Source organism: Gavialis gangeticus, unplaced genomic scaffold (genome assembly GCF_001723915.1).
Source record: "Gavialis gangeticus isolate Ggan-Ray unplaced genomic scaffold, GavGan_comp1, whole genome shotgun sequence".
Classification (NCBI taxonomy): Eukaryota; Metazoa; Chordata; order Crocodylia; family Gavialidae; genus Gavialis; species Gavialis gangeticus.
The window spans coordinates 335046-354816 of record NW_017729034.1 but is presented as its reverse complement, the minus strand read 5'-3'; the positions used below and the strand labels follow the sequence as shown (position 1 = coordinate 354816).

At 42.3% G+C, this 19771-nt stretch overlaps 1 protein-coding gene across 1 annotated transcript in view; it reads left to right on the top strand.

The window, feature by feature from the left end:
- The window catches only part of DCBLD2 (discoidin, CUB and LCCL domain containing 2), a 140800-nt gene that overhangs the window by 69075 nt on the left and 51954 nt on the right, over window positions 1–19771 (top strand). Inside the window, exons 2-7 of the mRNA XM_019526662.1 lie at window positions 2274–2501; window positions 12030–12167; window positions 13667–13718; window positions 15199–15271; window positions 15782–15915; window positions 19045–19085. Of these exons, the coding sequence (XP_019382207.1) occupies window positions 2274–2501; window positions 12030–12167; window positions 13667–13718; window positions 15199–15271; window positions 15782–15915; window positions 19045–19085 (666 nt within the window). The remainder of the gene's footprint in view (window positions 1–2273; window positions 2502–12029; window positions 12168–13666; window positions 13719–15198; window positions 15272–15781; window positions 15916–19044; window positions 19086–19771) is intronic.

Below are 19771 nucleotides of genomic sequence, written 5' to 3'. Positions count from 1 at the left end.
CTTATAGGGCCTGCCCTGCTGCCCCCTGATCATGCGGGTGGCCCTCCTCTGGACCCTCTCCATGTTGTCCACATCCCTCCTGAAGTGCAGCGCCCAGTGTATGTTTTTGTGACTTGAATACCAGCACCATATTCCATGTATGTAAGGTACCCAAGAGAGAGTTAGTTATCCATGTTGGCCTGAAATAAGCAGAAGGCAAGGTACAATTGTCCCTTTTGGACTAACTAAATCATAGGTGCATAAGCTTTCATAAGCAGCAGCTTACCTCATCAGATGCTAGCTGGCCAAGAATACAGAAAAATAGCGATCAGGACTTTAGGTACAATTTTCCTTTCAGTCCAGATGTAGTTTGCCTTGCTTTTGGGGTGGAAATCAATGTAAAAGCACATATTTAAGCAAAGAAAAGACCAAAGCTGTCTCAATTTTTGTACTTAAATAAAATATGATACAGTTTTTTCAAACTGGAAGAGGCAGTAATATGAGTGAAAAACACTAAATGTGTCTACCAACCTACAAAAGTAACTTCTAACTTGGGCTGAAAGAAATGTTGGTTCATAGGGCTTCTCAGTGCATGGCAGCAGTCCTAAGGACTAGGCAGTTGCCCACCCACAGTGCCAGATTTAGGTACAACCTAAGAAAGCTGCAGCTTAGGGCCTCACATTATGAGAGGCCTCTAAGCCAACCCCTGGACTGGAAGTGACCATGGACCAGCAAACAGTGGCCCCACAGAGCCGGGCAGAGGCTGCGACTCCTCCTGCAGGGCCCGTGGCAGCTGCAGTTGAGGTTTAGGCCCACTCCCTTGCCCGGGGGGTGGAGGTATCTTTACCTGAGTTCCAGTTGGAAATCCCTGCTGCGGGGCTCTGTGTGCTAGTCCACAGTTTTCCAGGCCACAGCCGCTTCCAGTCCACAGTTTGCCAGGCTACAACATAAAAAGGTTGGCAGCTCTTAGTTTAGTCAGAACAGTCAAAGCAATATTTTGCTGGGCAAATCATAACTCTTCACTTATAATTATGTGAGCCCTTCTAGAAGTGTTATGCATCTCACAGGAATCTGGCGTAGGGGGTCTGCACAGTAGGTGGTAGTCTTTGCTTAAGTCAGGGGCAGGCAATTATTTCAGGTGGAGGGCCACATACTGAGTTTTGACAAGCCATCGAGGGCCACATGACAGGCAGCCAGGGTCAGATAAATATTAATTTTCTAAATTTTTTAGGAGTCCTGCGGGCCGGATAGAATGGGCTGGCAGGCCGCATCTGGCCTGCGGGCTGCATTTTGCCCACCCCTGGCTTAAGTCCTAACACAAATACTTGTCAGAGAATCTAGTCTTCTGGGATTTGTATCCAATGTTACAGTTTAGTTGGAGGTAATATATTGAGAACTACTTTCCGTCTTGAACCGACTTCATAGAATGAGTACTAATGTTTGTGACTTACATAGTACTCTCTCCCTAAAAATAATTTTAAAATACTAGTTACTATTAAATATCATTCGTCTTAGTAGTCATGTTATGCTTGGCATGAATGTTTTGGGAATACTTTTGGTTTACAGCTGTTACATTTTTTACGCTCAAAAGTCATAAATCTTCACTAACATGGCAGCTGTATTAATTTATTTATGTATTATCATTTACAGTGTGGTAATACCATTAACTATTGCCAACCGACTTCCCAAAATAGGAAGTCTGTTTCAGTGGTGTGATTAGGGGGAAGGGGAGGGTGCTAGGAGCAACTGCCCCTAGCTCCAGCTTGGGGGAAGGTATGAAAAATGTGCCTGCTGCCAGCCACCACACATTTGCTGTCATGGTAGAAATCAGAAATCACTGCTTCTGCTTTGCCCAGGGTGCCTGGCTGCATCCCTACACTGCCGCTCTTTCCCCCAAATAGGTTACTGTTGTAGCTCTTTGGATAGATGGAGTAAGGAATATAAAGCATGTTTATACTGCATGAAACTGCATCTACAGATGTCCAAGCTTGCTCAAAATAACTGACTATTGGGATGACACGCAGGGTAACTACATTTGCCCAGGTTAATTTAACCTGCTGAGAAAGGTAGCACTAACTGAAATGTTTGTATTTAGACATTAAGCCTAGATAAAGTTTATTAAATCCTATCATGTTATGTTCATAATTTCCCTGATGCCAGTTTTACTTTTGAGTTTAATTACCACATTTGAAAAAACTTGAACCAATATTAAAACAAAGTTGATGAGACTACAAATGAAACTTTGAAGATTTATACTGTGTGAATAACCTATTTTTGTTGTAACTTTTTTTTAGGTGATGGATGTGGACATACTGTTCTAGGCCCTGAAAGTGGAACTTTTACTTCAATAAACTACCCACAGACCTACCCCAATAGTTCAGTGTGTGAGTGGGAGATTCGTGTCAAACCTGGTGAGAGAGTTCAGCTCAAATTTGGAGACTTTGATATTGAAGACTCAAATTCTTGCCACTTTAATTACTTGAGAGTTTATAATGGAATTGGACCCACCAGGACAGAGATAGGTATGAGCTTTTATTTCTCATTTTCAGTATCGAATGTTGTAATTTCCTGCAGATCATGGCAAAATATTTGCTTTTTACTGTTGCTTTTTAAAACACTGTGACAGGGAGGCGACTACAAGCTCCGCCCTTGAGCCACTCACATCATTGTCCTGCCCCCTGCCTAGGGCAGTCTACCCTGCCTCACCTGCCACACCTTTGATGTTACCACAATGGTTGTTGTGTGTGGGAGGCTGTCCTAATCTTGGCCATGGTGTACTGGGCCAAATACGTGGCTCCAAACTACCTCTACACTGTGTCCAGTGCCTCGCAGATGGCATCTAAACTGCTGACAACTGCGGCCCCTTGCTAGGCCTCAATCACTCTGCCCACTCCTGGGCCTCACCCATTGCACCCTACTCTATGCAGCCCTTTGGGTCCCACCCTGGCCCTACTCTACACAGTCCTTTCGGCTACATTGCTCACACACTTTGACCAACCTACACAGTCTTTCAGACTACCTGCAAGCCCTAATCTACTCAGCCTCTGGCTTTCTGCCCCACACTGGGCCAAACTCAGCCTCTAGCCCCTCTGTGGGCCACTGGGCCTTACGCCCCACTCAGTGGGCCTTGTCCCCTGTCTCAGGCCCCACTCGGTGGATCTGGGCCCTGTGCTTTTCTGTTGGGGTGTGCTCCCCTAGCCTTTCCCCTCCATGGGATACCCACAAGGCAGCGGAGGCTGAGGCAATGCAGCATCCCAGCCTTGCCTTCCACTGGGGAGGCACTGGTGTGGCATTTCCTGGACACTGTCCTGCCACACAGTCCAACCCCAGCAAGGTGCAGTTTCAGGTCTAACCCAGGACCAGAAGGAACGTCTTTCACCCCCATAGTTCCTACCCTAACCTCCAGATGTTTCAGGAGCTGGTCTCAGGCTATGCAGTGTTGCTCCAGCAACTCCCTAGATGTAACTGCTGGCTCTGCTTCTAGGGCCTGGGCTTATACCCTGGCTGTCCAGCCCTCATCCAGTGGGGGGGTGGGGGGCATGTGATCATGTGACTGCCTAATCAGGCCTGACTGCACCTGCTGGCTGGTCTACAGCCTGCTTAAACCTCTTAAAGTGGCAGGCACAACTTGTGCTCTGCCACAAACACTTTTAATAAAATGTTCTGTCCATAAACAAGTATCTGTGTCAAACATTGTAGACAGTAATTCATATCTAAACTTCAGAGAATTGTTACATTTTCATTGAATTTCAAGCAGGCCTTAATCTTGACTGTGTGAGCAATGCTTATTTCAGTGGTGTGTATTAGTTGCTGCTGTAATACAAAAGTGATGAAAGTGTTGAGTTATGTACTGGTATACAGGAATTTCTAATAAGGGAAACAGGAAATTTTAGTATGGGACAATTGCATATCCCACAGTCCCTGAGCAAAAAAAATCAGGCAAAACTTTTTCTTAATGCAATGGCATCTGGTCTTCACAATCAAATAAGGAAATTAATCAGAAGGCAGTTCTAGTTGTTTGGCTTATCATAGCACTTATTATAAATCACTGTTCTTCACAGTTAGGGTGGCTAGGAGCTGGAACCAACTTCCAAGGGAAGTGGTGCTGGCTCCTACCCTGGGGGTCTTTAAGAAGAGGCTTGATGCCTACCTGGCTGGACTTATTTGAGTCCAGTTTTTCTCCCGCCCAGGCGGGAGGTCGGACTTGAAGATCTACAAGGTCCCTTCCAACCCGACTTCTATGATTCTATGAGGTAATCTGAAGTTGTGCTGTGTGTTTTTCTGATAGATGGAAAGGAAGATACAAATGAAATCTGTCTGTATTCAATTTAACAGTGGTAACCAGAAAAGGAATCTGACAGTCATTCTGTCTTCAAACTTATAACTGTTCAGACAAAGTCTGGACTGCTAAAATCCTTTAGTTTTTTTAATAGATTTTATAATAGATGAAAATGTTCATTTGTGGATCTATCTACTATTGCCCTCTGCTGAAACTGCTGCTATCTTGGTTCTTGTTCGATGCGAAGATTACCACTTCTTTCTCATATGTGCAACTCACTGTGACTGAGTACGTTACAAGTCAAAATCTTCATTCCTTCATGTTCTGTAATTAAACCCTATTTCCAGTCTCTCTTTAGCACTTCTCAAAAATTCGTTTTAGCAGAGTGACCAGGGAGTTGCATCTACTTATGCTGTTTTACACTAACAGATGGGGAATGAATTCCAGAGTTGAAAGGACCATGGAAAAATGCATTGTCAAAAGCTTTTTTTTTTCCAGTGTCAGGATTCCAGACTTCTCTTGATCTCGCCTGATGCCTTTGAAAAGATAACCAGGCTTCAGAAGTTTCATGCTTTCAGAGTTTTCTCTAAAAGGGCAGAGAACTCTTCTTTTGTTTCAAACAGCAGTGTAACAAATATAAACTTTCTGCTTCAAGGTTGATGACACGTGACGGAATTTTACTCAGGTTTTTATGCAAAAAATGCCAAAGCGCTGATGTTTTCTGCACAGATATATTTTGGTTTTTAACTTTTTTCCAACAGCTTTGAGTTAGTTGTTGAGTTAGTAGTTGAGTTAGATGTTTCAGCAATGATTTGGTGTGTGTAACTTATCAGTAGGGATTTGGGTTTTCTATTTTCTGTGGAAAAACACAGATTTTCTCCTTTAAAGGAGCAGGGGACAGGCAGGATACAGCCGCCAGGTCCCGTAGCCCTAGTAACTGGAGGCCCCATCCAGCAGGGCTGAGCAATGGGGAGAGGGGGAACAGGAAGTTGCAGGTCAGGAGTGAAGGGCACTGGCAGGGCTGGGGGGCTGTGGGTTGGGAGTGAGGGGCAAAGGGCAATGGCATGGGCAGGACAAGGCATTGGCATATCAGGGCTGCTTAGCACCACAAAGCAGTGGTGGGGGGGACAGCTGTAGCTGGACCCACGTTGTAGTGAGTGAAGGGGACAGGGAGAGCTTTTATTTTCCATGATAAAAAACCAAAATCAAATGCAAAAATGTATAGGTATTTAGAATGTATTTATTATAATGATTGTGGCACCTGGTAGGCTTCCAAATTGCTTAAAAATCATAATATATCAGTAAAACGTGTTCAATTGAGATATATAAAATGAAACTCCATTTTATATATATACAATGGAGTTTCATTTTAAATATGCAAAAACTCTGATTTGGGGGGTTTTAATCAGAGAAATTTGGATTTTTAAACAGAGAAATCCAGGATCCCTGCATATCAGTATTGAACTGGCTAAAGCAAATATTGTTGTAAAGGCACTTGTAGAATGCTGGCTTTTTTCAGGTTGACTCATTTTACTGTTACATAAATGTGTGTGTGTGAAAATAAGTATCAGCTTGGAGTCTTTAAGCCATATTTGCTCCAAAATAATAAAACACTAAGGTCCTTAAATGGCAAGGAACGTTCAGTCCAGATCAGTCTGTTACTGGCTTACAAGTGAGTTAGCTGACTAAAGTAAATTTTCTGCTTTTTGTTTCTCTTGAATTTAATCTGTTCCCAGCTGGTGTAATGGCATGATAGCTTAACTAAGTATTAGTTTTGTTCTGTTAACAGTATAATTTGTGGAACTAATGGTGAGTCTAAGAATTGCATCCATACAGTTGCTAATACAATTGCTTAATATTTATATATTTGAAACTATAGACTTTGGAAAAGTTAAGTGATTGTCTCCCATTTTGACCATAAAACAAAGCTAATAATTTATTAAGCTGACTCTAAGATAAAACAGAACAAATCTTATATCAGCTAGAAGACTCGTAAGAAAAAGTGGAAGACCTCCCCTTTCTGCTAACTCTTTAAAATAAAAGCAAGTTTTCCTACAAATTGATATTAGAATCATAGAAAATTAGGGTTGTAGTGGACCTCAGGAGGTCATCTAGTTCAACCTCCTGCTCAAAGCAGGACCATCCCCAACTTTGTCATCCCAGCCAGGGCTTTGTCTAGCTAGGTCTTAATATTCTTAGGTACAACTTCTTACACTCTTTGCCTGGGAATTTCCTTACACCATAAAAAAGGAAACTTTTAATGAAAGGAGTCTTGCAGAAACTGGAAGTCCAACAGAGCTTTAGCAAACCTTACAAGTCACTTAGGAAGGATTCCATTCATTCTAGACAACATCCATGTTTAATGTAGCTCAGTATCGCTGATTGCCTGGTGCGTGGTTACCTTCTATATGCCTTTCCTTGGGGAAGGAACTACGAAAGGTATTTTACAAGCAGTCTTAAGGAGTTCAGTCTTATAGTTCATCAAAGGATATTTCTACCCTCCATACTGATATAGTTTAGCCAGATTCATTCCCCAGCACAGTGTCATCTGGCCCACAGGGCTCCGCACAGATCTGTAGGGGGTGCTGTGGGCCATGACCCTGTATGCTAGATCTGGTGCACAGGGTAGTGTGGGGCCCCCTGGACCCGATCCTAAACAGGCAGGTATGGTGCAGGGGCTTCCAGGGCCTGCAGACTAGCCCACACCATGCATCTGACTCATAGGACCAAAACTATGAGCACCACTGGTTTAGCAGTATGTGAGTTAATTATAAACAAGCTAGCCTGGAGAAGCAGGTTAGCTACAGAAGCTTCTTGGGAGGGTAAATTAGCCTGTGCTGAACTGTGTTATTGATATGGCTAGACAACTTCTGATACCCAAACTAACAGTTTAAAACTATGCTATGCTATCTCTGCATTATACTCTAGTCTGTATTGTAGATTTATAGACAGGGAAAGCTAAACAACAATTTATTTACAATCTATCAGTATCTATAAGTAGAGAAGAAATAGGACAGCAGTGGCCTCTACCCCTATCACACGATAGCTTAAGATGACCAGGTAACTAGAAGCTGACATTAGGAAAAAAAACAGTTGGTAAAAGAGATAGCAGTTCTTAATAGTAAATGTAATTAAGCTCATTGGAACAGCATAACAAATGAAATGGTAAATTCATATGGCTTAGGGTCTAATTTTTATGACTCCAGCAGACAACTAAAGTATATGCTGAACTGCTAGATTAGATTAAACATGTTTAACAGGAGTTAGCCTTTATAAAATAAAGTTATACATTTTTCATATGACTAGAAAACACTGATTTATTTAAGAGTAGTCACAGTAAGCTGCATTTAGGAAGTCATTGCAGAATGATAAAAACTATCTTTTGAAATTATGTCAACACTTCTTGGGATTTCTTATTCTATATATATATTAGCAAAGTCCAGACTTCTATTAAATATTTATTAGCAAACTACATGTACACTATACATGCATGTAATGTGCATTTTGCAGGCATTTATTCAAAGTTCTGTCACAAATTCTAATAGTGTAATCTACCCTTGGCTGAGAGGGTATCTGGTTTTCTTTTTGTTTATCCTAGAGTCAGATAACATTGTTCTTATGAAGAGAATGAATGAGCTTGAATAGTAAACCATTAAGTATGTATGGTGTAACAAGCGGGCCGTCCCGGGGCTAGCCCAGACATTGGCTCTCCCACTTGTCTAGGGCAGTTTGTTCTGCTGCCACGCCTTTAATGTAACTGAAGATGTTCCTAGGTGGGAGGCTACCCATTTAATTGCCCTGATGCCAAGGGCAAATACACAGCTCCCAACCTTCCCTTATACCATGACCCATGCCTTGCAGCTGGCATCCATATCTACAAACTCCAAACTTGGCCTCAGGCATCTTCAGACCTACCTGGCCCCTGTGCACCCACACTAGAACTTCAATACCCTGCCCCTCAACACTCAGCTCCTCACTGGGCTTCTGAGCCTAATGCCCCTTAGGCCTCACTCAGTGGGCCTGGGCCCTGTCTCAGGCCTGTCTCCTGGCCTAGACCCCACCTCAGGCCCCACTCAGTGGGCCTTGGCCCAATGCTTTTCTGTTGATGTTGGGGTGTGCTCCCCTAGCCTTTTCTCTCCATGGGGTCACCCGCAAGGCAGTGGGGGCTGAGGCTTTCTGGTGCCCCATACTCGCTGTTCATTGGGGAGGCACAGGTGTGGCATTTCCTGAAGACTACCCTCCCACAGGCAGTCCCACAATGCAATCCTTCCCAGCAGGGTGTAGTTTTAGGTTATGCCCCAGGACCAGGAACCTCCTCCATCCCCATCATTTCTACCCTGAACCTCCAAGTTTTTCTGGAAGCAGCCAGCTGGGTAATGTTGTTCCTTCAGCCCCCTGCAGCAACTGCCAGCTCTGCTTTTTGGCCTAGCCTTATACCCAGGCGCCTAGTCTCTCCACCAATCAGGCAGCCTCCTGCCTAACATGCGACTGTCTTCTTGAACCTGTTCCCCCCTGCAGGCTGCTTACTGCCTGCTCAGACCGCTTAAAGTGGCAGGCGCAACTTGTGCTTTACCACATAAGTTATCTGATGTTTTTAACTGTATTTGTTTATCAGGCACTACATCTTAAATAAAATCATAGGGGAACTATATCATTGGTAATTCAGAGAAGCATGCAGAGTACGCAATACTCTTTCTCCCCACTTCTCTCCCCACACCTCTCCCCCCGCCCCTTCCTTGCACTTTCTCTCCCTCCCTCCTTTAATCACTTTGTAAGCATAGGGTTTAGGGTTTTCTTGTTAGCTCATTTATCCTTAACATTCATCAGTTCTTCACCTCCATGGGATGCCAAGCCTATTTTTGGCAGTTTTAAGATTTAGCAGGGAAATGCTGTCAGCGTGTCTAGGATCTAGCATTTCAACGTCTAACCATTGCATTTTTTGGTATTAAACACCATCAGGTTCTCGTCCGCCCATTTACTAAGCCTGCCAAGGTCAGTCTGGATCACCCTCCTGTCCTCAGGTGTGGATGCTTTACCTCAAAGTTTGGTATCATTGGCGAACTTGGCCAGTCTGCTACTGATACCAATATCTACATCATTAATGTAGATGTTGAACAAAATAGGTCCAAAGACAGAGCCTTGAGGGACCCCACTGGTCACAGCACACCACGAAGGTTGACTAATGTCAACCACCACCCTCTGGGTCTGACCACAGAGCCAATTCCCCACCCAACAGATCATGGTGAGGTCAAGGCCGCAGTTGGCCAGTTTTGCTAAGAGGTGATCATGGGATACCAGATCGAAGGCTTTTTTGAAGTCAGGATATAGGACATCAATCTCCTCTCACTTGTCCAGGTGATAGGTCACCTGGTCGTAAAAAGAAATAAGATTGGTCAAGCAAGACCTACCTGCAACAAACACGTGCTGGCTATCCCTGAGTATGTTGCCATCGGCCAATCCATTAAGAATGGCCTCTTTGATAATCTTTTCTAAGAACTTCCCTGGGATAGAGGTCAGGCTGATGGGCCTATAGTTTACCGGATCCACTATCCTCCCTTTCTTGAAGATAGGCACCACATTGGCCTTCTTCCAATCTTCGGGCATTTCAGTACGCCATGAATTCTCAAAAGATCCATGCCAGGGGCTGAGCTATCATGCTAGCCAGCTCCTTGAATACCCTGGGGTGTAGACCATGAGGGCCAGCTGACTTGAAGGTGTCCAGCCTCTCAAGGTGTTCCTTCACGAGGTCAGCACTGATGGAGGGTAAGGAATCTCCCTCACCTGGGCCTCTCTGTCCCATAATGGGCAGGGGCGTCCCATGGGACTGGTGAAAGACCGACACAGAGTACCCATTTAGTAGGTTGGCTTTTTCCTGGGCATCGGTTGTCAGTTGTCCCATCTGGTTTAGCAGGGGTCCAATGTTGCCCTTGCTTTCCCTCCAGCTCCTCACATATCTAAAATAGGACTTTTTATTGTCCTTGATACTAGTAGCCAGTTGAAGTTCCATCGCAGCCTTGGTTTTCCTGGTTCAATCCCTGCAGGTCTGGACCAGTGCAAAATATTCCTCCTTGGAGGGGGAGCCCGTCCTCCATCCTTTGTAGGTCTTTCTTTTTAGGTACAGGAGGTCCGCTAGTTACTTTCTGAGCCAAGGAGTCTGCTGTGCCCTTTTGCTGCCTTTCCTCTGAGATGGAGTAGCCTTAGCTTGTGCATCTAGGATCGCTCCCTTGAGGAGCAACCACTCTTCCTGAACTCTCCTCTTCTTGGGGTCATGGTCCCTTAGAGCCTCACCAACAAGTCTCCTGAGCTTGTCAAAGTCAGCTTTCCTAAAGTCGAGGACTTTTGTATTGCTGCCTGACTTGCCAGCTTTACGGCAGATGGTGAAGGTGATGAGCTCATGGTTGCTGTCACCCAGCTTCCCTTCAGTTGTTATGTCGCTGATTAGGTTGTCCTCAGTTGCCAGTACCAGGTCAAGCAGCCCTTTACCTCTCATTGGTCCATAGACTTCTTGTGTCAGATAAAGGTCATCCACGCACAAGAGGAAGCTTTGTGACTGCTCAGATTTGGCCAAGTGTTCTTCTCACGAGATGAGTGGCTCAGGACCAGTTCATGGAACAGGTCAGACCTACAGACCACCTCCTCCCCCCACATGCTGGATCCTGAGGTGCCTACTCCTAGACTCATGCTGCCTGTTCTGGCTAGTCCAGGATTCACGCTTTGGCTTTTCTTGAACCCGTGTGTGGTGTGGATCCTGTACCATCAGGGCAATTGTCACGTGCAGCCTGTAGGTCTACTCTGAGACCCAGGGACAGCACCAGGGCCTAAGTAGCAGGTCTCCATGGGCTGTATCTTTGATACCCTTGCCATGTAGAATTAAACCTGAGATTAGTTAAATCTCACTATAGCTAAAAGCAATGAGCAACAGCAGGGACATGCAATTATTTGGAAGAATGACCAAGTAGCTGACATAATAGGACTCTGATTTTCTTCTGGTGGTAGCTCCTGAACAGGAACCCTGTCACCTTGGTTTAGTCCTTTTGACTACTACGTTTCTGGTAGTTGTTGAAAAAACTGTAATATGAGAGGGAAATAATTAAGGGGATTGGATGCACTGAAGATGTTTGCAGAAATTGGTGGAAGGGGGCAAGAAGCTGATAAGGGAACAGAAAATTTGGCGTGGAGGAAGTAAGTGAGAGACTGGAGTGGGGTGGGGTAGGGGCATGGAGAAAGGCGGTAGAGGAGATAGAGGTTTCCATGTAAGGAACTAAAGAAATTAGGAAGAGAAGGAAAAGGGAACAGATTTCTAAAATAATGAGAGAAAAGATACATTCTTTGTCTTGGGGATAAATTTTTTGTATGGATGGTCAAGAGGCCAACTAGGGAGGGAAACTCTTCTTGACTTACTGCTCCCAAACAGTAGGAATTGGTTGGGAATGTGAAGGTGGAACGTAACTTGGGTGACAGTAACCATGGAATGATAGAGTTCAAGATTCTAAGTGGAGGAAAGGAAAGAAGTAGAATACGGCCACTAAACTTCAGAAAAGCAGACTTCAACAAACTCCAGGTGTTAGTGGGCAGGATCATGTATTTACTGTTGCCTCAATAATTGAAATATATTCAGTCTATTCTGTGCCATTTATCCTAAGCATGTACTATATATGTATTTCACTTTGAATGATGTCTGTGGATCATTTAAGGGTTTTTTTGTGTACTTTGAGGGTAATGTGAGCTTATGCTAAATGTAAAAATGCATATAGCACTTTTTTCTTTCTAGGAAAATACTGCGGTCTGGGCTTTCAGATGGATGGTTTGATTGAGTCAAAAAATAATGAAGTTACTGTGCAATTCATGAGTGGTGGACATGTCTCTGGGCGTGGTTTTCTTGCTTCATATTCAACCACCGATAAATCAGGTACTCAATAGTTTTCCTTACCTTTCCTTCTAATGATTAAATTGGAACAGTATATTGAATACACAGTACAAACTTATTTTTCTGTAGTCTTAACATGAGTATTGGATGTCTAAAAATACATGCAGTCTTAACTTTCTTGACTATTCTTGCTGAGTTGCAGTAAGTTACTACTTGAAGTGGTGTAAGAAATGCTAATATAAAAGCTTACTCTGGAGGACAAACAAATTAAGAACCACTTAATTTGAACAGGGATGGGCAAAATGTGGCCTGCGGGCCAAATGCAGCCTGCCAAACCATTCTATCTGGCCCACGGGGCCCCTAAAAAAATTTAGAAAATTAATATTTATCTGCCCCTGTCTGCCTGTCATGCGGCCCTCAATGGCTTGCCAAAACTGAGTAAGCGGCCATCTGCCCAAAATAATTGCCCACCCCTGGTTTAGGTTTAAATATGTTTTAGATAAGGGATGATGGTGTTTATTTGGACTTTAACAACAAAAATGATAAACAATTGGGTTTGAAAGGATTTTTTTTGTAAAGTGGCAATCTAACAGAAAGTTTATCCAGTATTCAAATTCTTATTAAAAATCCTCTGGTTACTGACATTTTTCTATCTTGTCTACTTGCTCATGCATCTATCTGATCATCTTCTTGACTTTTCTGCTCCTTGCTGCCTCCTCCTTGACTGGCCTTTTGTTATCCTTGCTCCTTTTTGAGTAAGCTCATACTTACGTCCCCACTGATGGCTGGTTGTTCCCTTTTCTATAGTTCATGTGTTCTCATGTCCTTATGATGCTGTGGCCTCTGCTAGAGGCTTCTATACTTGTTCCTCCTCTTAATGCTGCTTCTAGAAGTGAACGCAGAACAAAATGGTAACCCTCCAGTTTTCCTGCGGACCACAAGCAAGTGTTTTTCAGATTACTCATTTGAACCTCTTTGCCAGAGTTCATAGTACAAAAAGCGTCTGAGGACTTTTTATTCTGAATTTTATTATTTGGTCCTGTGTATTTAAATTTGACAGGCTCACATTATTGTTTTTCACAATGTGGGAAATGCCCTCTTGTATTCTGTATGCCATCCAGCTCCCATGTCATCTGTTAATAACTCATAATTGTTTTAGCTAATCTGTTAATTTCATCTTTCTATTCACCATTGTCTTGTAACTCTTCTAAAGTGTACATTCATTTATTAGAATTGTATAAATAATGGAAATTAAATCACAAAAAATGAGCAATACATTTTTAATTCTATAGTTTCAAAATATTTTGTTTGTATAATTCTGTTGGCTTTCTAAGTCATTCATACAAATTATCAAGGTTCTACTGTATATACAATACTTAAAAGAAATATAAAATTAAATGAGTACATTGTTTTAATTCTGAGACTTTATTTGAACCGACAAGCTTTAGTCTGAGAGACTCAACCTTGTAGTCTTTGTGCACTTAATAGAGTAGAATTGGTTGTCCTTTTGTTATGTTGACCTAACATTTTTCTCTTTCCAGACCTAATAACCTGTTTAGACAATGCAAGTCAGTTTTCTGAACCAGAATTCAAGTAAGATTATCTGCTTGTTTTTTCCCCTTCACTACAGTTACTTTACTGTGCTTTAATTCATGTTAGTATATACCCCATCTTCTGCTGATACCATTTTGTTTTGAAGTTATTTTGGACATCTACATTTAAACTGGGTTACTATCAGGACTTGATGATTTTGACATTTACATTTTGCAAAAATGAGGATCTTCTAGCATCTTGATATACAGTAGAACCTCGCTAATTTGCGTTAGTTCATACATAGAAGTTAGCAGTGTCCTGCTTTCCAGCCAAAAAATAAGAGATAATGACCTCTCCTTATTACTGAGAAATATGATTATATATAATATACTACAGAACATATACTGAAAGACAAGTATTACCGTATCAAAACTACATTTGTCAAAGGATCAAAGTACATTTTAGGATTCATTAGCCTTGCTGTTCTATTGTCTGCTTCCCTCAAATTTGTGAAATTAATTTAATTTGTGATGGGTTTCATAGTGTGAATTAATGAGGTTCTGCTGTGGCATAAAAGCAGCTGTGTTCTTCCTGCTTGAATGGAAGACAAAGATGGACAACAGGACTTTTTCTAAATAAGTATACTTCTTAAAAGTACAAGCTATTGTAAAGCCCTTAAATTAATTTGGGTAACTCTAGTTAATTTAGTAAGTTCTTCAAAAGTCATGTCGTTGCCAAATCTTTCAAGGTTCATCCTTTGCACACCTCCCTTCTCTATCCATAAATTTCACCTCTCCATAAATACACCTCCATTTAGTGGTATATGCCTATTCAGCAAAGCACTGAATTTGCATGGCCTTCATTGGAACTAATGTAGGTGCTGAAGTGGTGACATTTAGGCCACAGTATAGCACAAATAGCTTTCTCTTAAGTTTTGCACTTCCTTATTTGTGGTAAGAAATGGCACTAAAAGACAATGAAGGTGTTTTCATGGTATAAAAATATTAATCAAAATCAGTCCATTTTTATGACTAAAGTATTTTCTGAAGCTGCTGTAAAGTACGTACACCTTTCAGATACATCTTTTTTTAAAAGTACAGTTTCTAGATACTGTCTAATGGTGTGTAAATAAAATACACTAGAACATTAGATTCTGATTTGCAATATTCAGATTTTACAGATGTTACATGTATGGTACCAAACATTAGATTTATACCTCCGTTATTGAAAAACAGCAGTCTAGTTAAAAAGCACATTTTCATTCCATGCTTTAAATGCATGATCTTTAACTGTATGACTCTTTTCCTGAATAATAAATATATTTCTTACTTGAAAGCTGTTTCAAATTATGACATACCAAAAAGTGGTTTGTTAGGGAGCAGTGTAGAATATTATAAGCCAAACAAACCATGAATTTGCTGTTTGTGGTTTTCAATACAAAACTTTAAACTCCAGTGTGCTGCTTCTTAAAGCAGTTTTTTTTTGTAGAGTAAATCATGATGGTATGCCTGTTATGACTGCATGCTTCCTTCTCTTTTAGTAAGTATTGCCCAGCTGGATGTGTGATTCCTTTTGTTGACATTTCTGGAACTATTCCTCATGGATACAGAGATGTAAGTAAGCATAGCTATATGCATTTTGATTAAATTCCTTGCTCTGTAATAAAAGCCTATTATGGGTGTTTGTCTTACAACATTGTTGTGAGTGAAGGTCTACCGTTTTCCCCTTCAAAATAACCATAAAAATTGCATTCAGCTTAAATGCGGAACTGACCTATAATTATCCCTTGGGCAGATCTTTATTTTGTTTATTTGGGGTTTTTTTGTACTTACACTATTTTGTGCACACATTAAAAATCAGAATCAAAAGTCTACTTTAGGTTAATATTAAGTTTTAGCTAAAGACCTTATTGTCTTAATATCCTATTTCACACCTTCTATAGAAACAGGTAAATGCAAATGGATATATTTGTTTTAAACCTTATTTTAAAACAGATATATGATTTCCGTGTGTAGTAGGGAGATAGATAGTTAACTAAAAGTGTGTATTTTATGGTAATAAAACAATATATGAACAGTCTGAAGGAAATGGAATATAACATTGAAATTTCTTTTTTGCCAAAGTCCTCATCACTTTGCATGGCTGGTGTGCATGCAGGAGTGGTGTCCAATTTTCTGGGTGGCCGAATCAATGTTGTAATCAGCAAGGGGATTCCATATTATGAAGGTTCTCTGGCTAACAATGTCACATCAAAAGTGTAAGTGTATTTTGTATGTTATATTTTTATACTTGTGTCTGGCTAATAGCAGATCTATGAATGCATCTGTAATCATCAGGCATATTCTTAGTATTCTAAATTAGTGAAAATACCCATCCACAGGAAAGGTATATTCTAATCTGTGTAAGCGTTTGTTAGAGGTGCACAGATATATCTGTGCTATATCGGATCAGCACCAATAAAAGAACAATTAACATTATCGGCTATTGGATTTTTTTGGCCAATGTAGCCAATAATGTACCAGTAAATATAATGTGACTTCTGGCTGTGGCCCCGGATGCTGGCTGTGCACAACCACAGCATGCACATGGCCAGGAATGCAGCCGGGCAGTGTGGAGAGCAGCTCTCTACAAGTAAGTCTGTGGAGGGAAAGGGGCAGGGTGGGGGCAGATCGAGGCCCCCATAGTGAGGGAAAGAGAGGGGCAGAGCTGGAGGCAGCGAATTTGACCCAGGGCTGGGACAGGGAATGGGCAGTTCATTCAGGGGGCACAAGGCAAGGTGTGGGGGTGGGTGCGGCTCCCTTCCACTGCACACACCCCTGGACATGCTTCCCTGGATATGTGCACAAGGTGAGTGCAGATGTGCGCTGCCTGCTGTGGGCTCGGGCTCTCTGCCCTGCTGCCTTTGCCCCAGGAGCATCCCCTGCCCATCCAGCAGCAGTAGCAGCAGCAGGTTGTGCCTTCTGCTGCCAGATAGGTAGGGGACGCGCAGCCAGCACACAGCCTCTGGGGCAAAGGCAACAGGGTGGCCTCAAGTCCACAGTGGGCAGCCCACATCCACCCTCGACCTTCTTGGCTCCGGTTAGAATCTCATTTGACAAGCTTTAGTTCAAGTGCCCCCACTGGCATTTTTAAGCACCAGAACACTGATCCCCTAGACAAGCCACTTGTGGCTCTGTCCCACTCCCCACCCTGGTACTAGGGTCCCATTCACTGCCCGAGCTGGGCAGTGCCCCAAGGCCCTTCCATGCTCCGCTCCCTCCCTCACCATGGGGGGCCTTGAGCTGCCCCCCTTACACCACTTCCCCTCCACAGATTTACTTGCAGGGAGCTGCGCTCCACAATGCCTGGCTGTGCTCCTGTAAATCAGCTATCAGATCAGTATCGGCTGATAGCTTGGTGAATAATTGGCTATTGGTATTTGCCAAGAAAATCTTTATTGGTGCCCCTCTAATGTTTATACTGTTCTCCTTTTGTAGACTATCACAAGGGACACCTATATCACAAGGGAAATTATATCTTCCTTGCAAAATTAGAGAGATTACCTTCAGAATTTATTGTCATGCCATGTGCTTTTTAAGTCTTTCATTTAAATCCATTCTTGACTGAACATAGCTAGTCTTGACTGAAACTTTACTGTTCAAGTCCAATTTGTAATTCTTTGTTCAGTTTTCTTACTGTGAGTCCCTCCCTTCCTCTTCCTTCCCCTTAAGAATAGATTAAAGGGCAAGGAAACGATATAAAAAATTCCAGCCTATTTTCCTTGTTAAACTTTTTCAGTTTGAATTCAGCAGCTTGAACCACACCAGGAGTCTCAAAATCATCTGGCCCCAGGGGCCAAACAAGGGACGCGGGGCTGGTGTGCAGACCAGATCAGGCCCACCGACGAGCCCCATGTACTGGATCCAATGTGCAAGGCAGTCGGGTATAGGCAACATGTGCAGAACATGCCCCATGGACCCACCGTGCCACATGCAACATGTGCCTTGGACCTGTCCTACATAGTGTGCCACACGGAGTGCCAGGGTCAGCTCACACTACATGTGGAGTATGCTGGAACCAGCATGCTTACTGCAGGCAGCAGACAGGGTCAGTCCAGGGCACACGCTGCTTCCAGTGTCCTCACCAAACAGATCCTGTTGCCATGTGCAGCCTGTGCCAGACAGGCTCCATGCATCCCAACCTACCCATGGGGCTGGGGCCAGCACACGTGACATGTGAGGTTGATCTGAACTCCACAGGCACCACTGCGAGCCACTGATTAGTCACCATGGGCTGCATCTTTGACATCCCTGAACTACCCCATGCCATATGGTTCTTTATATGTTTGTGAAAGAAGGAGACCTGCTTCTGTTTCAGGTTAATTTCTTAGGCTGACCTGACATAGATAATGACTTATATTTGGACACCGTCATCTATCTCTGACATCTGATCAGTTCCACTGTTGACAGCAGGGTTGGGAATTTATTATAAAAAGCCCATTGGCCACTGCTGTTATTTTTAGTAAGCTTGCTCAAAGCAAGTCACATTTATTGTTCTGATTGATGCACTGTTCGTCTGTTCATGGGCTTCCAGTGTGGCTAACATCACTGGAGCTGAATCAGCATTAGTAACAGTGAGAACTTTAAAAAAAATTACAAGCCTTGAGGAAAGACAGGAGTCAGTATTGAAGTATCTTCTTTGAGACCTGTCCTGATACTTCAGAAGAAGTTATCGATACCATATTATGTAGCCACTAGGATTTTTCGAGGATTAGAACATTACTTTTTTTCAGGAAGCCAAAAAATTGTTGTCTATTTTTTCTCTTAATTTGAAGCCTTGAAAAGAGAAGGCTGAGGAGGGGACATGATAGAGGCCTGTAAAATCACGAAAGGTGTGGAACTCTTGTTCACTAAATTCCAGAATACTAGAACTTACAGGCACATGTAGGAGACAGGTTTAAAACTAACAAGAAAATGTACTTTTTTACACAATGTATAGTTCACTTGTGCAATTCATTGCCACAGGAGCTGGTAAAGGCAGGTAGCATAGCCAGGTTCAAAAGGGACTGGACAAATTCATGGATGCTAGATCTATTAATAGCTGTTGAACGGAATGGATGGAGATGTATCCTCTGGCATCTCGAAACCAATAATAGTGGATGCCAGGGAGGGTAACATATAGGGGACAGATCACTCCAGATCTGTCTGGTTCAGTGCTCTCCCTCTAGCATCCACTTCTGCCACTGAGAGAGATGGGATACTAGCCTGGGTTGACCATTGGTCTGACCCAGTATGGCACTTATTTTTCCCTATTCCTTCATTAGAACGTAAGTTAGGCAACAGTTTGAATTAAAAGTTCCCATTGGCACCCACACAAAAAACTTTTATTTCTTCCTTTGTTTCTGCAGAGGTCCGTTATCTACAAGCCTCTTCACATTTAAGACTAGCGGTAAGAATATCAATGTATATTTGATTTATTCATTTTATATGCACTTTCTGTGTAGGAAAAGTTTTTTTTTAATAAATGCAAGAAGCAAGGAATTTTTAAGATTCTATCTTTTATTTGACCCTCTATATAGTTGGGATTTTATAAAAACTTGGGCTTTTAAAATAAAGCCAATGTGCTGGAAAATGGGGGGAGGTGTGGGAGAGGGGAGTCCAGCTGCTCTGAAGATCCGCCATTTTGCCCACCCCTAGTATAAGGAATAATTTAGTGATTCTCAATCTTTTAAATTTTATTCAGCTGTTCTTAGCTAGAACTCTATTTATCATTCTAAATTAATCTTCTGTGTCTAGATTGGAGACATCCAGAAATGTTTCCTAAACCCAACAAAGTTGCTGGTTAACCAAATTGTACTTGCATGGCCCTTTAAGTCTTTCCCCATAGAACAATATGTGACAAAACTATTTTGCCACAGAAAGATAATGTATTACTTGTTTCTCTTTCCTAATATGGTTTAAAGTACAAGAATAAAATTATTTCAATGCACTGAAAATTGGAGCTATTGGCATTTGCTTAGGTACTCTGTATTTACAGCAGTTTTTCAATTTGTTTCTTATTTATACTCCATTCTTACAGATCATTTGTTGCCTATTGCTAAGTAACAGCTTTTTAAAAAACTCAGTTCTCTTAAC